Genomic DNA, 19077 nt, shown 5'->3' with positions numbered 1-19077 from the left:
TCGCTTTACAGTCTGCTGCAAAACGTATTACCACTGATACCAATACTGCTCTTCTGCGGCGGGAGCCTAGATAAGCAGGCGAGCGCGCGGACTGAAGGGGCGGAGACTATCCCAGAGCCCCGCCCGCCGCGGGCATCAATGTGCTCTAATGTGATCCGGGTGATGGTTTTTATCTCTATCACAATATGTACAATTAAACATTTCCAACCCAACATCATCGCCGCCTCCGTTCTTCATTAATGAGGTCTAGAGCGCCTGATAACAGAGAATATAGCGTGCACGCCACATTCAAAGCACCTGGAGATGAATCGGGAATGTGGACGGTGTCGGGTGAGGCAGGTGTACTTCCCCTTTAAGAGGGAGTTTCTTTCTTGCTACATTGTAGTTAGTCCTGAACCTTCACCTCTTCCCAATTCCTGTCCTGCGAGTTCCCCCCCCCCCCTCCTCCTTCCTCGTCACCATGGAGATGTAAACAAACGGAGCGGGCGGCAGAGATTCGCCTTCTCGGGTGATGATGGGAGCTGTAGTCCCGGGGTGATCTGGTGAGTCCCTCCCATTACAATTTAGAGCAAGAATGAGGGGGTGATGGTGGAAAACGGGGACCCGTGATCATTTCCCGCAGATCTCTGCTTGCTGTCAGTGAATCTTGACCTGATGCTTAAAAAAAATGGACTCTTTAAAGCAAATTGTTACAATGTTTCCAGCTTAGAATCCAAATTTTTAGTTTTTTTTTAAATTTTATTCTTCTTTTCTTAATTTTATTTATTTTTCTCAAAAAAAAGAAAAATAATTCTTTTTCTTTTTTTAAATTTTTTCTTTTTTTAATCTTTGTTTTATTTCTTTTTGTTTTTAATTCTTTGGGGTTTTTTTTAGTCTTGATTTCCCATGTACAAAAAAAAATCTGAAAACCTCAAACCCCCCCCCCCCCCCTCATATTTTTCGGTTTCCGGATGAAGTTTGGTAATTTTTTTTTTTAACCAGTCACACTATTCTTGCTCGTCTATGATTCGCCCGATCTCCGTCCGTCCTTTATCAGAGCGTGACACTTTTTGCGCTAAATAGTTACAAAAAAGGTTAGAGAAAAATAAAAAAAAATTTCATTTTGTGCAAAATATCCACATTGTGCGCCAGAGTGAAAAATTCAGTTAAAAAACACTTTATTGAATCCCACCAGACAAAAAAAAAAAATCAGAAAAGAATTGGAGCCGTAGACTATGAGAAACGCAGCCGCTGGGAGGAAACATAAGAGGAGCGGGAGACGCGCATCAGCGTCACATGGAGACGACCTAGATAAAGAGACCATAAGAAAACTGCCAAACTAACAATTCCCGCATATCCTATTACTGTAGGAATCTATAATAACCCTCCAGGAGGGCACGTTACCCCCTCTGCACATACAGGGGTTCCCGCTGCAATCGACCTAATACAGCAGCGTTATACATAACAGGGGGGTCCGAGGAGCTTCACCTGCACCTATCATCTTACTTACAAACCTGGACAGAGTCCTCAAGGGGTTAAAAACCTAATTTGCATAGTGTAATACAGATCCTGGGGAAGATGAGAATCCTGCAGTACCTGTGCTGTCCAGCAGGTGGCTCTGTAGCACCAGTCACTGCAGCCCTCCACTGATATCTCCAGCATGTAGCCCCATCTGCTGGTGATCAGTGGTATTACATCACGGTACATTCTTGTGCTTTCCCATCAAATTTTCATGTGGTTTTGGTTTTGTTAAGGTGATAATGAGTGTGATGTGACTTGTGCGCCCTTGTGCTGGCATTATTTGCCCTGGTGCTGACATTACTTGCCCTGGTGCTGGCATTACTTGCCCTGGTGCTGGCATTACTTGCCCTGGTGCCGGCATTACTTGCCCTGGTGCCGGCATTACTTGTCCTGGTGCCCGCATTACTTGTCCTGGTGCCCGCATTACTTGTCCTGGTGCCTGCATTACTTGTCCTGGTGCTGGCATTACTTGCCCTGGTGCCGGCATTACTTGTCCTGGTGCCCGCATTACTTGTCCTGGTGCCCGCATTACTTGTCCTGGTGCCTGCATTACTTGTCCTGGTGCTGGCATTACTTGCCCTGGTGCTGACATTACTTGTCCTGGTGCCTGCATTACTTGTCCTGGTGCCGGCATTACTTGCCCTGGTGCTGACATTACTTGTCCTGGTGCCCGCATTACTTGCCCTGGTGCCCGCATTACTTGTCCTGGTGCTGGCATTACATGCCCTGGTGCCGGCATTACTTGCCCTGGTGCCGGCATTACTTGCCCTGGTGCCGGCATTACTTGCCCTGGTGCCGGCATTACATGCCCTGGTGCTGGCATTACTTGCCCTGGTGCTGGCATTACTTGCCCTGGTGCCGGCATTATTTGCCCTGGTGCCGGCATTACTTGCCCTGGTGCCGGCATTACTTGTCCTGGTGCCGGCATTACTTGCCCTGGTGCCGGCATTATTTGCCCTGGTGCCGGCATTACTTGCCCTGGTGCCGGCATTACTTGTCCTGGTGCCGGCATTACTTGTCCTGGTGCTGGCATTACTTGCCCTGGTGCTGGCATTATTTGTCCTGGTGCCGGCATTACTTGCCCTGGTGCCGGCATTACTTGCCCTGGTGCCGGCATTACTTGTCCTGGTGCCGGCATTACTTGCCCTGGTGCCGGCATTACTTGCCCTGGTGCCGGCATTATTTGCCCTGGTGCCGGCATTATTTGTCCTGGTGCCGGCATTATTTGCCCTGGTGCCGGCATTACTTGCCCTGGTGCCGGCATTACTTGTCCTGGTGCCGGCATTATTTGGTTTGTACTAGACTTTACATAAGACAACAGTTATAAAAAGTCTATATAACACCCCCTCCCCGTATAGATAGCCGTCTGTACGCTAAACTGCACTGATATATTGTAACAACCCCTGAGCACTGGACAATTGTGCTGTGATGTATTAATGTCTAGATCTAATGAAACAAACCCTCAGCTGTGACAGGGGTTTTAGCTACAAAATGGACACAAAAATGTTCCTATTCACTGGCAGCAAGCAGAGATGTTGGAACGTGATGATTCAGCTCTGCGCAAATGAGCGGCTACCCCGCAGAGCTGACAGTCTAGCTGCACCTGGATGAGCGGCTGCCCCGCGGAGCTGACAGTCTGACTGCACCCTGACGAGCGGCTGCACAATGCCATTTTTTCTCTGGCAGTGGTAGATAATATGTGGGTGCAGTGACAACACTGCTTACAATTGTGGGGTCTCGCAGATTTGGGGTGGTCAGTTTGGTCTCCTCTTGTTACGACCCTGGGAATAACTTTACTTTGTTTCCAGGTAGCAGCAGCCCCCGGACCTCATACCTCCACCATGTTTACTCCTCACCCTGTTCCTCTACTGTCAGACCCCCCGGTCCCCACCTCCGGCTTCACCCCCCGCAACATCCACAGGATAATAATGGAGCACCCACCTTATACAGACGCAAAGCTGGACCTGACGGGGAAACTGCGGAGCCCCCCATTGCCACAGGAGACCCCACCACACACCCTGGGGTACATGACCTGGTTAGAAGTCAGTGCGCTGCCCCCTCTTCTTTCACTGCGTCAAGACAGACCCCATAACAGCTCGGTGTGGAGACGGATCACCACAGCCCCGAGCGGGCCTGGACCCCAGGAGACCATCCCTCCACCGTCCCGCATGGAGGGCAACACATGGGACAGATTCATTCGCTGCAGTGGCATCCGGAGAAGTGAGACGGAATCCAGAGCCCTCCGCATACGGAGCCAAGGACGGGCGCCCCCTACAGACACTCGTGGGAACATTCTGCCACCCGAAGGCTTCACAAGGTGAGAAACCTAAGTGGGAAAATAAGTATTTGATCCTCTGCTGATTTTGCAGTTTTCCCACCTACACAGAATGGAGAGATCTGTAATTTTTATCGTAGGTAACTTCATCTGTGACAGAATTAAAAAAAAAAAATCCAGAAACTCCCATTGTATAATTTATAGGGAATTAATTTGCATTTTATGGCATGAAATAAGTATTTGATACAACAGAAAAACAGGACTGAATATTTGGTAGAAACCTTTGTTTGCAGTTACAGAGGTCGGAGGTTTCCTGTAGTGCTTGACCAGGTTTGTACACTTTGCATCGGGGATTTCTGCAACTCCTCCAAACAGATCTTCTCCAGATCTTTCAGGTCCCTCCTCCATACAGATCTTCTCCAGATCTTTCAGGTCCCTCCTCCATACAGATCTTCTCCAGATCTTTCAGGTCCCTCCTCCATACAGATCTTCTCCAGATCTTTCAGGTCCCTCCTCCATACAGATCTTCTCCAGATCTTTCAGGTCCCTCCTCCATACAGATCTTCTCCAGATCTTTCAGGTCCCTCCTCCATACAGATCTTCTCCAGATCTTTCAGGTCACTCCTCCATACAGATCTTCTCCAGATCTTTCAGGTCCCTCCTCCATACAGATCTTCCCCAGATCTTTCAGGTCCCTCCTCCATACAGATCTTCCCCAGATCTTTCAGGTCCCTCCTCCAAACAGATCTTCTCCAGATCTTTCAGGTCTCTCTTCCATACAGATCTTCCCCAGATCTTTCAGGTCTCTCTTCCATACAGATCTTCCCCAGATCTTTCAGGTCCCTCCTCCATACAGATCTTCCCCAGATCTTTCAGGTCCCTCCTCCATACAGATCCTCCCCAGATCTTTCAGGTCCCTCCTCCATACAGATCCTCCCCAGATCTTTCAGGTCCCTCCTCCATACAGATCTTCCCCAGATCTTTCAGGTCTCTCTTCCATACAGATCTTCCCCAGATCTTTCAGGTCCCTCCTCCATACAGATCTTCCCCAGATCTTTCAGGTCCCTCCTCCATACAGATCTTCCCCAGATCTTTCAGGTCCCTCCTCCATACAGATCTTCCCCAGATCTTTCAGGTCACTCCTCCATACAGATCTTCCCCAGATCTTTCAGGTCCCTCCTCCATACAGATCTTCCCCAGATCTTTCAGGTCCCTCCTCCATACAGATCTTCCCCAGATCTTTCAGGTCCCTCCTCCATACAGATCTTCCCCAGATCTTTCAGGTCTCTCTTCCATACAGATCTTCCCCAGATTTTTCAGGTCACTCCTCCATACAGATCTTCCCCAGATCTTTCAGGTCTCTCTTCCATACAGATCTTCCCCAGATCTTTCAGGTCCCTCCTCCATACAGATCTTCCCCAGATCTTTCAGGTCCCTCCTCCATACAGATCTTCCCCAGATCTTTCAGGTCCCTCCTCCATACAGATCTTCCCCAGATCTTTCAGGTCCCTCCTCCATACAGATCTTCCCCAGATCTTTCAGGTCCCTCCTCCATACAGATCTTCCCCAGATCTTTCAGGTCCCTCCTCCATACAGAAGAGAGTTCCGGCACACTGTGCTGTTTCCCAGAATAAGGAAGATACAAAATTCAAGTAGTTTTAATCTGTTTTTTCTTAACATTAGATTTATTGTCAGTAATATGACACATTATATGACATATTTTGTTGTGACCTTTGCCCTCTGTTATATCTCCTCAAAAATGTACCATGTTATTGGATTGTCACTACTGTATATATTATGCACACCTGCTGATAACTGTTTTTCTGTTTTGTTGACATATATAATAATATGACAGTCAGATTGTCCGACCTGATGAAGGCCTAGGGCCGAAACGTCCTGGCGGATTTTCTACTCATGTACAGCACAACATTTTTTCCAATAAAGAAAAAACAGATTAAAACTACTTGAATTTTGTATCTTCCTTATTCTGGGAAACAGCACAGTGTGCCGGAACTCTCTTCTTTTTGAACATTATATTTATTTTTTCCAGAGCACCTGCCTAAGGTGATGCTAGGTCTTATCTCTATTTGGACTCTTCCCCCAGATCTTTCAGGTCCCTCCTTCATACAGATCTTCCCCCAGATCTTTCAGGTCGCTCCTCCATACAGATCTTCCCCAAAAATCTTTCAGGTCACTCCTCCATACAGATCTTCTCCAGATCTTTCAGGTCGCTCCTCCATACAGATCTTCCCCCAGATCTTTCAGGTCCCTCCTCCATACAGATCTTCCCCCAGATCTTTCAGGTCACTCCTCCATACAGATCTTCCCCCAGATCTTTCAGGTCCCTCCTCCATACAGATCTTCTCCAGATCTTTCAGGTCGCTCCTCCATACAGATCTTCCCCCAGATCTTTCAGGTCACTCCTCCATACAGATCTTCCCCCAGATCTTTCAGGTCCCTCCTCCATACAGATCTTCTCCAGATCTTTCAGGTCGCTCCTCCATACAGATCTTCTTCAGGTCTTTCAGGTCACTCCTCCATACAGATCTTCTTCAGGTCTTTCAGCTCGCTCCTCCATACAGATCTTCTCCAGATCTTTCAGGTCACTCCTCCATGCAGATCTTCTCCAGATCTTTCAGGTCACTCCTCCATGCAGATCTTCTTCAGATCTTTCAGGTCACTCCTCCATACAGATCTTCCCCCAGATCTTTCAGGTCACTCCTCCATACAGATCTTCCCCCAGATCTTTCAGGTCGCTCCTCCATACAGATCTTCCCCCAGATCTTTCAGGTCGCTCCTCCATACAGATCTTCCCCCAGATCTTTCAGGTCGCTCCTCCATACAGATCTTCCCCCAGATCTTTCAGGTCCCTCCTCCATACAGATCTTCCCCCAGATCTTTCAGGTCCCTCCTCCATACAGATCTTCTCCAGATCTTTCAGGTCGCTCCTCCATACAGATCTTCCCCCAGATCTTTCAGGTCGCTCCTCCATACAGATCTTCCCCCAGATCTTTCAGGTCCCTCCTCCATACAGATCTTCTTCAGGTCTTTCAGGTCACTCCTCCATACAGATCTTCTTCAGGTCTTTCAGGTCGCTCCTCCATACAGATCTTCTCCAGATCTTTCAGGTCACTCCTCCATGCAGATCTTCTCCAGATCTTTCAAGTCACTCCTCCATGCAGATCTTCTCCAGATCTTTCAGGTCACTCCTCCATGCAGATCTTCTCCAGATCTTTCAGGTCACTCCTCCATACAGATCTTCCCCAGATCTTTCAGGTTTCGGGGCTTGCACAACATTGAGTTTCAGCTCCTCCTGATATTTTCTATTGGGTTCAGGTCTGGAGACTAGCTAGGCCACTCCAAGACCTTGTAATACTATTGTATGTACTGAGGATTTCGATTGCGTTAGGGCAATGACAACCAGAGACGAGTTCTTGGTGCAAAAGACGTTTTATAATATGTAACCGCAATATGTCCACAGAACAGAATATACACAATAATATGTAACCGCAATATGTACACAGAACAGAATATACACAGTAATATGTAACCGCAATATGTGCACAGAACAGAATATACACAATAATATGTAACCAGAACAAAATATACACAGTAATATGTAACCGCAATATGTACACAGAACAGAATCTACACAGTGGAACATAAACACAGTAAATACCTGCCGGGTTCAGAGCAAAGGGGAATTCCCGGGGCCGCGCACTGGACTCCCCTAGGGAGACCGCCAGAAGCGAACCCCTATACAGGGGCTGTCCGGCAATCACCCCAGAAGGCCCAAATGTACAGCAGCCGGGACACAAAAGGGCAACAGATATAGTCCAAAAAATGTCCGTACGTGATGTGAGTCCTAGGGTGGATATGAACGGAAGGGACCGGGCAGAAGTGCCGACCAGAGACGGCAGACAGAGTCCGAGCACAGTTGGATGAGAGGTGAAGTCCAGAGCTGGTGTCAGGTATTTCAACCGGATCCAAACAGCAATCAGGAGATGAGAGCAGCAGGGCAGGAGTAGACAGGAAGCAGTATACTCAGGCAACTAGACTAAGCTTAGGGGCGGGCTTTTAAACAGATGAACAGGAAATAGGGCAACAGACCAGAAAACTCCATGTTAACAAAGGGCATGATCCTTCAAAAGAAAACTGGAAATCCCGGAACTCTGACAGACCTTGAGATGTTTCTTACAGAGCGGCTCCTTAGTTGCCCTGACTGTGTGTTTCCGGGTCATAGTCATGCTGGAAGACCCATCTTAAATGCTCTTACTGAGGGAAGGAGGTTGTTGGCCAAAGTCTCATGATACATGACCCCATCCATCCTGCCTTCAATATGGTGCAGTTGTCCTGTCCCTTTTGCAGAAAAGTACCCCCAAAGTATGATTTTTCCACCTCCATGCTTCACAATTGGGATAATGCTTTTGGGGTTGTACACATCCTCCTTCTTCCGCCAAACATGATGAGTGGAAATGACACCAAAAATTTACCACCTGACCTTCTCCCATGTCTCCTCTGGATCATCTAGATCAGTGTTTCCCAAACTCCAGTCCTCATGGCCCCAAACACGTCATGTTTTCAGGATTTCCTTACTATTGATTAGGTGATGGAATCATTATCAAGGCATCACCTGTGCTATATTAAGGAAATCCTGAAAACATGACCTGTTGGGGGTCGTGAGGACTGCAGTTTGGGAACCACTGATCTAGATGGTCATTGATAAACTTGAAACAGGCCTGGAAATGAGCTGGTGTGAACAGGGGGACCTTGCGTGCCATGCAGGATTTTAATCCATGATGGTCTAGTGGGTTACTAGCGGTAATCTTTGAAACTTAGGTCCCAGCTCTATTCAGGCCATTGACCAGGTCCTCCCATATAGTTCTGGGCTGATTCCTGACCTTTCTGAGAATCATCCTTTTTACCCCATGAGGAGAGATCTTACATGGAACGCCAGACCAAGTAAGATTGACAGTCATCTTGTGTTTCTTCCTTTTTCTAATAATGCTAACAGTTGTTGCCTTCTCACCAAGCTGCTTGCCTATTGTTCAGTAGCCCATCCCAGCCTTGTCTACGTGTGCAATTTTGTCCCTGGTGTTCTTAGACAGCTCTTTAGTCTTGGGCATGGTGGAAAGGTTGGAGTATGTAGTCAGCTGTCTTTTATACAGGTAACGAGGACAAACAGATGCAATGAGTGCAGAGTAAGAGAAAGAATAACCGGTCTGTGAGAGCAGAATCTTGCTGGTTGCTCGGTAATAAAATACTTATTTCATGCAAAAAAATGCAAATTAATTATTTATAAATCATACAATGGTATTTTAAAGATTTTTTTGGGGGGGATTTCAGTCAGTCACGGTTGGTTACATAGAATTCAAATTACAGACCTCTCCATTTTTTGTAGGTGGGAAAACTGCAAAATCAGCAGTAGGAAGGAGATACCAGGGGAGAATATAGGAGCAGTGGGATGTAGTTTGTGCCAGCATAGTCACCTAACACAGGATCGTGGCCAACCTGTCAATCACACTTTTCGGAGCGATTCTAACTCCAAATTTCATTTGGTGCTTGTGAGGCCAAGGATTGCAGAGATGATTTCCAAGACTCGTCAAAGAAAATATTAAGTGTCTCTTAAAACTTTATACCTGTCACGAACACCACTCACTCACGACACACGTGCTTTGGATGCGACTAGAAAGGGGGTCTCTGTTTCCCACTCAGTTCAACAATCAGCTAAGCGCATCCCACAGACGGTCCTCACATCTATACCACAATTTACGTGGTCACTACGAGGACAGCAAAAAGCCTGCTGTCACACACTAGTTCACATAGAGACCCAGCTATCCCAAGCTCCTGAACGGTTCGATACTTGTACTCTGGCTACAAGGCAATACAACCAAGCAATTTGAGACTTCTTTGGAGGGCAAACCCCTTCTGAAAAGGTTATGTACACTTGTGGTTCTTTTAGATCTGACCCTGATATCTGATAAGAGATGTTATAAAGGGTCTTCCGAGACCCCTCACTATCTCTCACCTGAGGTAAGAGGGGGGCAGCTGACTATATTTTTAGCCATCATTTCTACTGTGGGTCATATTTTCCCTCTGGAGCCTCCTGGAGAAACAATTCAATAAAGTGTCCCCTTTTATTTTTTTGAGCAGTATATTTCATTTCTAGCTACAAAATGCCCTATTAAACAGTAACATTTTTTAACAATAGCGATTTGACAAGCATGGATATCAGACGACAGAAGCATAAAAAATCCAAAACTTCCCTTTGCCATCAATTCACACGAAGCATCACCATATTCCTCAAATAACACACTTCTTTCCATCAGATAATTCATATTCTAGCACTAAACAACTGGCCAGACTACTCGTATTTTATTTTGTGTGTCTTCATTTCCAAAAAACATCCCTTTTTAAGTTGTTGGGTCTTCTGGCGATCTCAGTGGGGCCTCCAAAATGTTGATGCAGTTTTGAGTCTGTTTCTGAAATTCCTTTGGTTCTGCTGACAAACAAGAAATACACAGGCATTTAATTTCCAAGAATCTCCAAAGTAGATGTGTAGTGTCTATTTATTTATACCCTTCATGAATATAATCGAAGCAAGCATACATTTTGATGTTTTCTCATATGATAGCTAATACAAGAATACATAACTTCATAATAAGTAAAAGCATTCCTCAGCAGGTCTTTGTTTCAGTGAGTTTTCTGAAAATGACTAGACCCTATGAGATTTGGCATGTCTGAAGACATTAACCTCTTCCTTGCTGTAATATACTGTAGCTACACCCACTTTTAGCTGCTCAGTGGTGTAAAAGTAAGAAAGTAGGATATCTTCTATATTTTTACATCTGTTATAGTCCTGGAGTTAATATGGTTCTCATATGTGCTGTTTTTTGAACAGATACACGGCACCGGGTGTAACGACACCCCATCAATCAAAAGTGTCCATCCCTGGAGAGACAAGACTTCACCCTGCACCCCAGTTCCCCCACAAACCTCAAAAACTGACCTTGAAGAATCACTCCCCCAATTACCATGAAATCCTGCAGAAATATCGAGAGCTGCAAAGAGGAGCAAGAAGTATTGCCCCCTATAACAGCCGACTGACCACCCCGAGGACCGCGGTGCAAGTGACCCATATATAGTCAAATCCAGAATATGTACAGATGAGACTGTATTATGCAGGATAGGATTAGATACAGTATTTCAAAAGACAGAATCACACATGATAGGCGTATATACACAGCTCTGCAGACAGTATCACACAGGATAGGATTAGATACACAGATCAGCAGACAATATCACAGGAGAGGATTAGATACACAGCTTAGCAGACAGTATCACATAGGAAAGGATTAGATACACAGCTCAGCAGACAGTATCACACAGGAGAGGATTAGATACACAGCTTAGCAGACAGTATCACAAAGGAGAGGATTAGATACACAGCTTAGCAGACAGTATCACATAGGAAAGGATTAGATACACAGCTCAGCAGACAGTATCACACAGGAGAGGATTAGATACACAGCTCAGCAGACAGTATCACACAGGATAGGATTAGATTCATCAGACATCACACAGGATGGGATTAGATACACAGCTCAGCATTTTTATACACTGCTGAATAGAATGAAGGTCACTCATCACATAAATCTCACATCAGATCTTGATGAACTAAAGATTCAAGTGTAAAATCTTCCCGGTATAACTTCTGTAATTTGTCATCAGCCACAAATGGTAACAAAAATCATTGATCATGTCACTGCTGGATCCTAAATCACAACTTCAGTATAGTTGGTAGTGTTCGTTTACAGCTTTTGTTAATGCAGTCTAAGTGTCTATATGGCCGTGTATTACACAATATGGATAGTAGATTCAGAAATATAACATACGTGATCACCGTGACCTCCTGAGCCTACAAATCAGGGAGATTAGGATAAAAATGTTTATCTCGTTGGAGACCAAAAGACCAAAGTCTTGAATAATAAAGTATATATGCTGGAACACACCCTGCTGCCAGGAACATCAGTCACATTTGGTTTCTTTGCTCCTAAGTATTGTCGGCCATGGCATCTGCTGATCTGAGAGACGAGCTGGAATGTTCCATCTGTCTGTCCCTGTATACAGATCCCGTAACCCTGAGATGTGGACACAACTTCTGCCGGGTCTGTATTGATCAGTTCCTGAATACACAGGACGAATCAGGAGTTTTTTCCTGTCCTGAATGTAGAGAAGAGTTTCGGGAGCGGCCGGCACTGAAGAGGAACATAGCACTACACAATGTATCAGAACGTCTCCTGTCGTCTACACAACCACATCAGAAGATTCACGGGATCTACTGCACTTATTGTGTGGACTCTCCTGCACCTGCTGTTAGATCCTGTCTGATGTGTGAGGCTTCTCTGTGTGATAAACACCTGAAAGTTCACAGCAAAGGACCAGAACATGTCCTAACCGATCCCAGCACTTCTCTGGAGAACGTAAAATGTTCTGTCCATAAAGAGCTCCTTAAGTATTACTGCACTGAGGACGCTGCTTGTATCTGTGTGTCCTGCAGTTTGGCCGGAGAGCACCGAGGACACCGAGTGGAGACGCTGGATGAGGCGTCTGAGCATAAGAAGAAGCAACTGAGAAATGTTCTCCATAAACTGATCACCAAGAAAGAGAAGACTGAGGAAAGAGTTCGGAGTCTGGTGGAGCTCAGGAGAAAAGCTCAAGAAAAAGCAGCTGGAGAAACCCAGAGAGCTATTGCCCTCTTTATAGACATCAGGAGAAGGGTGGATGACCTTGAGAAGAAGGTCCTGAGTGAGATCTCCAGGGGGGAAGAGCAGGAGTCACTGTCACTGTCTGATGTGATCCAGAAGCTGGAAATAAAGAAGGACAATCTGTCCAAGAAGATGAAACACATTGAGGAGCTGTGTAACATGACTGATCAACTGACCGTCTTACGGGAACCAGACACCGGTGACTTGTGTGATCCTGAGGAAGAGGGAGGTGATGAGGATACAGGAGGACACAATGGAGGTGATCGGAGTGCGGAGCTGATCTCACACATATCACACACATTAGCTGCTATGATAAGAGATATAAATGTGACCTTCTCTGTACAGGATCCTGCAGACATATTACTGGATGTAAACACGGCTGCTAATAAGATTCTTATATCAGAAGATCTGAAAACTGCGACCTGGACAAAAATAACTCAGAATCGTCCAGAAACAGCAGAGAGATTCCAGTATAATCAGGTGATGAGCGTGAGGGGATTTACCTCAGGACGACATTACTGGGATGTGGAGATCAGTGTCTCGGTGCTCTGGAGGGTGGGGATGTGTTACCCCAGTATAGTCAGGAGGGGTTCTCAGTCACGTATTGGAGATAATAGTAAGTCCTGGAGCTTATATGGAGGACTATTGTGTAAGAATCAGTATTTAGTGATAAATGACGGTAAAGTGATCCCGTTACCTCAGCAGATCTCCAGTGATGGAGTCAGGATCTGTCTGGATTATGAGGCCGGGCAGCTGTCCTTTTATGAGCTGTGTGACCCCATCAGACACTTACACACCTTCACTGCTGCCTTCACCGAGCCCCTTCATGCTGTCTTATGGGTATATAAAAGTTCTATAAAGATATTAGGAAAGGGCAGTTGTGGGGAATGATATCTGACTGGAGTATTTGGCCTATTAGAGTCAGCAGTGTGAGGGGCCTCTTCACCGTTCTTACATGTACACTGATTTCCTATATCACGGTGTAGTGATCGCTCCGATCTCCCTACTGAAATTCCCCGCAGTCTATATCCCCTCTATAGTGTCGCCGTCTGGAGAACTTCTCTGGATAATTAGTTAGACCTTTTTACTGGCTCCAGCTCCTCAATAATTGTGACCCTCCGCTCAATGTTGATGTGAGTGTAACTTCCGTGCTGCTCGCGTAACCTCTATAAACTACATTTCCCATAACCACCTGCTTCTTCTCCGGTCTCCCTGCTCTCTCCATGCACTGATAACATTCGCTGCTCTGTGATCTGATAATGGCCCCCGGGGCCAGGACAGGAGGAGACTCGGAGCTGAGCGAAGTATCTAATATCATCTCAATAAATGTCATTTTGTCCATATAGCTAATTCTTTCACTTTCTATTCCTCCAGTTCTGTCTGTATTTCAGATATATTTCCCCTATCTGGTCTCATCTGGCTGCAAATCCTGTCTATATTGCCTACAGTAACCAATCACAGCGCAGATTTCATTTTCCCAGAGCTGAAAATGAAAGCTGAGCTCTGATTCGCTGCTGTGGTAAAATGAAAACTGATCTCTGATTGGTTGCTGTGGTAAATAGAAAGCTTAGTTCTGATTGGTTGCTTTGGTAAAATGAAAGTTGAGCTCTGGTTGCTGAGGTGAAATGAAAGCTGAACTCTGGTTGCTGTGGTAAAATGACAGCTGAGCTCTAGTTGCTGAGGTGAAATGAAAGCTGAACTCTGGTTGCTGTGGTAATAGAAATAAAGGTGAACTCTGATTACTTGCTGTGGTAAAGTGAAAGCTGGGCTCTGATTGGTTGCTATGGTAAAATGAAAGCTGAGCTCTGATTGGTTGTTGTGGTAAAATGAAAACTTAGCTCTGATTGCTTGCTTTGGTAAAATGAAATCTAAGCTCTGATTGGTTGCTGTGGTAAAATGAAACCGTAGCTCTGATTGGTTGCTGTGGTAAAATGAAAACTTAGCTCTGATTGCTTGCTTTGGTAAAAATAAATCTGAGCTCTGGTTGCTGTGGTAAAAAGAAAGCTGAGCTCTGATTGGTTGCTTTGGTAAAATGAAAAATGAGCTCTGCTTGCTTTCTGTGGTAAAATGAAAGTTGAGCTCTGGTTGCTGAGGTGTAATGAAAGCTGAAGTCTGGTTGCTGTCGTAATAGAAATAAAGGTGAGCTGTGATTCCTTGCTGTGGTAAAATGAAAGCTGAGCTCTGATTGGTTGCTGTGGTAAAATGAAAGCAGAGCTCGGATTGCTTGCTTTGGTAAAATGAAATCTGAGCTCTGATTGGTTGCTGTGGTGAAATCAAAGCTGAGCTCTGATTGGCTGTTCTGGACAGAAGAGACAGTTTCTCTATTAGACAGTAGGGTTAAGGCCGCTTTACACGCACGTTGGGGTCACGGAATTTGTGATGCGCATCCGGCCGCGTTAGCGATGTCGTTGCGTGTGACACCTATGAGCGATTTTGAATCGTCGCAAAAACGTTCAAAATCGCTAATCGGTGACATCCCCCCTCTTCCCAATTATCGTTGCTGCTGCATGTACGATGTTGTTCCTCGTTCCTGCGGCAGCGCACATCGCTATGTGTGACACTGCAGGAACGATGAACATCTCCTTACCTGCCTCCACCGGCAATGCAGAAGGAAGGAGGTGGGCGGGATGTTTACGTCCCGCTCATCTCCGCCCCTCCACCTCTATTGCGCGGCGGTTCAGTGACGCTGCTGTGACGTCGCTGTGACGCTGAACAAACCGCCCTCTTAGAAAGGAGGCGGTTCGCCGGTCACAGCGACGTCGCAGAGCAGGTATGTGCGTGTGACGCTGCCTTAGCAATAATGTTCGCTACAGCAGCGATCACCACATATCGGCCGTACGACAGGGGCGGGTGCTATCGCGCTCGACATCGCCAGCAAATGCTAGCGATGTCGCAGCGTGTAAAGCGGCCTTTAACCTCCCGGTTGTGTCTGTACTTAATAGACAGACAGGAAACGTCTGTTGTAATAAATATAGATAGAAATATTCATGCTTTTAATGAGAGAAACCATTGATGGATTAGTGGCTGTTGCTGTGCAGTCAGAGAGCAGTCAGCTGTTCCTTCATTGTCAGCAGCAGTCGCACAGTGCCCATGTCCACCCTGTGCGGTGAGGAGGTGGCAGTCACACATGTGCCCCATCACAGGAGGATCCCCGCTATAGGAGAAGAGCCAGTGCCTACTGAGCGCGTGCGACCTGTAAAGAAAGAACTGAGGACGCTTCCATGGACAGCAAGCCAAAGCCTCTGACCTGGGGGCTCCCAAGGGGCAATATCTGGAGCAGCGGACACTTTTGGCAATTGAATGCCTTTGACAACCTTATTTATTTCAGGATTTTAAGCCACTGAGTTGTGATTACTATAATGTTAAAAGGTTAATACCATCAAAGTATTGCTATGGTTTTAGGAGCACTTGCAGCAGAATGTCTGTGTCGTTCTCCAGCTCCTCCCTCTCCATAGAAATTTAAAAGCACCAACTGTCATCTCTCAGTAACGGGAAAATCTACATTCGCTGAAAATAGATTTCACCCAAGAACTGAGAGTAAATAATCAGTCCAGGAGGAGAAAAAAGCAGATTTCTCTACTAAGATATAGGACAAAGCTGCATATTTTCATGGTTTTTCATGTTGGATCAGTAAAGATTCAAAAACTAAGCTTCTTACAGACCCACAAAACCCTAAACCTTTTAGGAGAAGCTGAAACTTTTTTTCTTAATTTAGTGGTAAAAGTTCTGGCGAAGAGTGGAGTGCGGCTCTCTGCTATCTCAGTATTGACGGCTTTGGGAGACTTCCTGCTTCTGAGCTGTGAAGAGCGAAGGCAGTGAGTGTTCTTATCCTTACAAAATATAGAATTTATTGATCCATGGTAGAATCCAAGTGGAAAAAAAGGTGAATTTGCAGACAAGGCACAGAGGGAACGACATCCAAATCAACAAGTTTCTGACCTCTACGGTCCTTAATCAGTGCTTGGCTTACACCAGATCGAGAGGATGAATTTGCCAGTATCAGCAGCGACTGACTTAAGCTCCGATCGCTGCAGTTTAACCGGACAGTTACATTTAATTGCGGTGTGTGAATGCATCGGCTCCCATCAGCCCTCCTGTGATGCGATCTCACCCGCTGAAAACCCCTTAACTGCTATCTAATATCTACTGTAATATTATAACATAAAGAACAAGCAACCAAATGATCACAGGCTGAAGTCCTAAGAGAACTACAAACTATAGAAAAAATATACAAATAAATATAAGGAGTCTGAAAGGTGACGTTGCGTTATTTGCTCATTGCCGGATTTTTTCCTCAAGATTTTTGTATAATTAGTTAATTACATATACCGTACTTTTCTCTTTGTAAGACGCACTTTTTTTTCCCCAAAACTGGTGGTAAAATGGGGGTACGTCTTACAAAATGGATATGGCTTAACGTGGCGACGGTGGTGGAGCAGGGTCATAAGAGACAGGGTCACAGGACGCGCTTGGGGGTGTTACGGTAGGCGACATTGATCTGCGGGCAGGCGGCATTGATCGGCGAGCTGTGAGGGTGTCACAGGAAGGGGTGTCTTGGCAGCGGGTGCATTGAGCTGACTGCCGACTCCATGGAATCGCTCGCGGTTGATGCAATAAACTTTAAGAAAATGGAAGCGGAGGTCGCGCGTGCACAGATTGACGCTATGAACTTCAAGAAAATGTCCATGGATTCCTATCTGCGCACACACCACCTCCACAGCCATTTTCTTGAAGTCCATATCGGTAGCAGGCAGTCAGCTCAATGCACCTGCTGCCAAGACACCCCGTCCTGTGACACCTACGCAGCCTGTCTGCAGATAAATGGCGCCCGCTGCGACACCCCCAAGCACGTCCTGTGACCTGGCCACACATGTCCCTGCTCCACCACCGTCGCCCCGGTAAGCCATATCCAGAGGATTCAATGGCGCCCGCCGCTACACCCTCCAGCCCGCAGTATCGCCAACCCTCCTGAGCCGCAACCCCTCCTCTGAGCCCGCAGCATCGCTGACACTACCTCATGTGACCTTCCTGAGCCGCTCCAACACCACCACTCCCCCCGGTGAACAATAGGATTAAGACGCACTAGGATTATAAGAGGGACCCTCATTTTAACATTAAAAATTATTTTTTCCTATTTTTCACCTCTAAATTTGGGGTGCGTCTTATAATCCAGTGCATCTCATAAAATGTAAAATACAGTATATTGAGATGAATGAATCTGTTTGAGGGGAATTTAATTTGCCTAGAATTGTATAAAAATGTAAGTTTTCTTTTCATCCAATTTTTAACTTTTTGCTTTGTGCTACCGTAATTCAGCCTTCGGCACCGAGAAGCGACATATGTCAGATAGGGGAGCAGTGAGGTATTTTTTTTGCCCTTTGATTATTACGTTCTGGGGCCGAGATCCCCCTGAGGATAATAAGGAACTTTCGATTTTCATAGAATAATTTAGATGCAAATTTAATTTTCTGACCAAATTCAAGTAAACTGAAAAATGTGAAATCTGTCAGTCACACATCATTAATATTTATGTACTCATATGACTCCTCTGTCATTTATACAGTGAAATAAGTATTGAACACGTCACCAATTTTCCAACTAAGTATATTTCTAAATGTGTAATTCACATATATTTCTCACCAGATGTCGGTAACAACCCATCCAATCCACACAAGAAAAGAAATCAAACCATAGATGTTCATAAATTAAGTTATGTGTAATAATGAGAAATGACTCAGGGAAAAGTATTGAACACATGAAGAAAGAGGTGCAAAAAGTCATGGAAAGTCCTGACACCCGCTGAAATCTATCAGTAATTAGAAAGCAATCCTGACACTTAAGGGGGCTTTACACGGTAGCGATATCGCTAGCAATTTCTAGCGATAGCGACCGTGTAAGTACCCGCCCCCGCCGCGCATGCGATTGTTTGTGATTGCTGCCGTAGCGAACATTATCGCTACGCAGCGTCACACATACTTACCTGGTCTGCGGCGTCGCTGTGACTGCCGAACAATCCCTCCTTCAAGGGGGAGGGACGTTCGGCATCACAGCGACGTCACCGCAACGTCACTAAGCGGCCGGCAAATCAAAGCAGAGGGGCGGAGATGAGCAGGACGTAACATCCCGCCCACCTCCTTCCTTCCTCATTGGGGCCGGCGGCAGGTAAGGAGACGTTCCTCGCTCATGCGGTGTCACACATAGCGATGTGTGCTGCCGCATGAGCGATGAACCACAACGCTAAACAACCCTTACCGATTTTTGACTTTGGGACGACCTCTCCATGGTGAACGATTTTCACCATTTTTGAGGTCGCCTAAGGTCGCTGGTAAGTATTACACGCTGCGATATCGTTAATGACGCCGGATGTGCATCACTAACAACTTGACCCCGGCGACCAAACATTAACGATATCGTAGCGTGTAAAGCCCCCTTTAGTGAAAAATAACATCAGCTGGTTCAACTGATGACCAATAAAAAGGTGTCTCATTACCAAGGTGCCACACAAGAAACATTACATGATGGGTAAAATCAGTG

The 19077-nt window shown here is 45.9% G+C and overlaps 2 protein-coding genes across 2 annotated transcripts; both read left to right on the top strand.

Moving 5' to 3' along the window:
* Positions 1-460: 460 nt before the first annotated feature.
* On the top strand, positions 461-10938 carry TEX52 (testis expressed 52). Its single transcript, XM_075341968.1, has 3 exons — positions 461-542; positions 3309-3817; positions 10677-10938. The coding sequence occupies exons 2-3, from the start codon at positions 3342-3344 to the stop codon at positions 10918-10920; spliced, it is 720 nt and encodes a 239-aa protein (XP_075198083.1). The 5' UTR covers positions 461-542; positions 3309-3341; the 3' UTR covers positions 10921-10938.
* Positions 10939-11838: 900 nt separating this feature from the next.
* Positions 11839-13908, top strand: LOC142300948 (E3 ubiquitin/ISG15 ligase TRIM25-like). Its single transcript, XM_075341966.1, has one exon. It carries the CDS (start codon positions 11845-11847, stop codon positions 13432-13434), a length of 1590 nt encoding a protein of 529 aa, XP_075198081.1. The 5' UTR covers positions 11839-11844; the 3' UTR covers positions 13435-13908.
* Positions 13909-19077: the final 5169 nt, after the last annotated feature.

Source organism: Anomaloglossus baeobatrachus, chromosome 4 (genome assembly GCF_048569485.1).
Source record: "Anomaloglossus baeobatrachus isolate aAnoBae1 chromosome 4, aAnoBae1.hap1, whole genome shotgun sequence".
NCBI lineage: Eukaryota > Metazoa > Chordata > Amphibia > Anura > Aromobatidae > Anomaloglossus > Anomaloglossus baeobatrachus.
This window is presented reverse-complemented; position numbering and strand designations above follow the sequence as displayed.

Excerpts from the sequence above, each read along its gene's own strand:
- TEX52 (XM_075341968.1), top strand. The coding sequence starts at position 3,342 with ATGTTTACTCCTCACCCTGTTCCTCTACTGTCAGACCCCCCGGTCCCC. Across the intron at positions 3,818-10,676 it reads CCACCCGAAGGCTTCACAAG|ATACACGGCACCGGGTGTAA; the intron begins GTGAGAAACCTA and ends TTTTTTGAACAG.
- LOC142300948 (XM_075341966.1), top strand. The coding sequence starts at position 11,845 with ATGGCATCTGCTGATCTGAGAGACGAGCTGGAATGTTCCATCTGTCTG.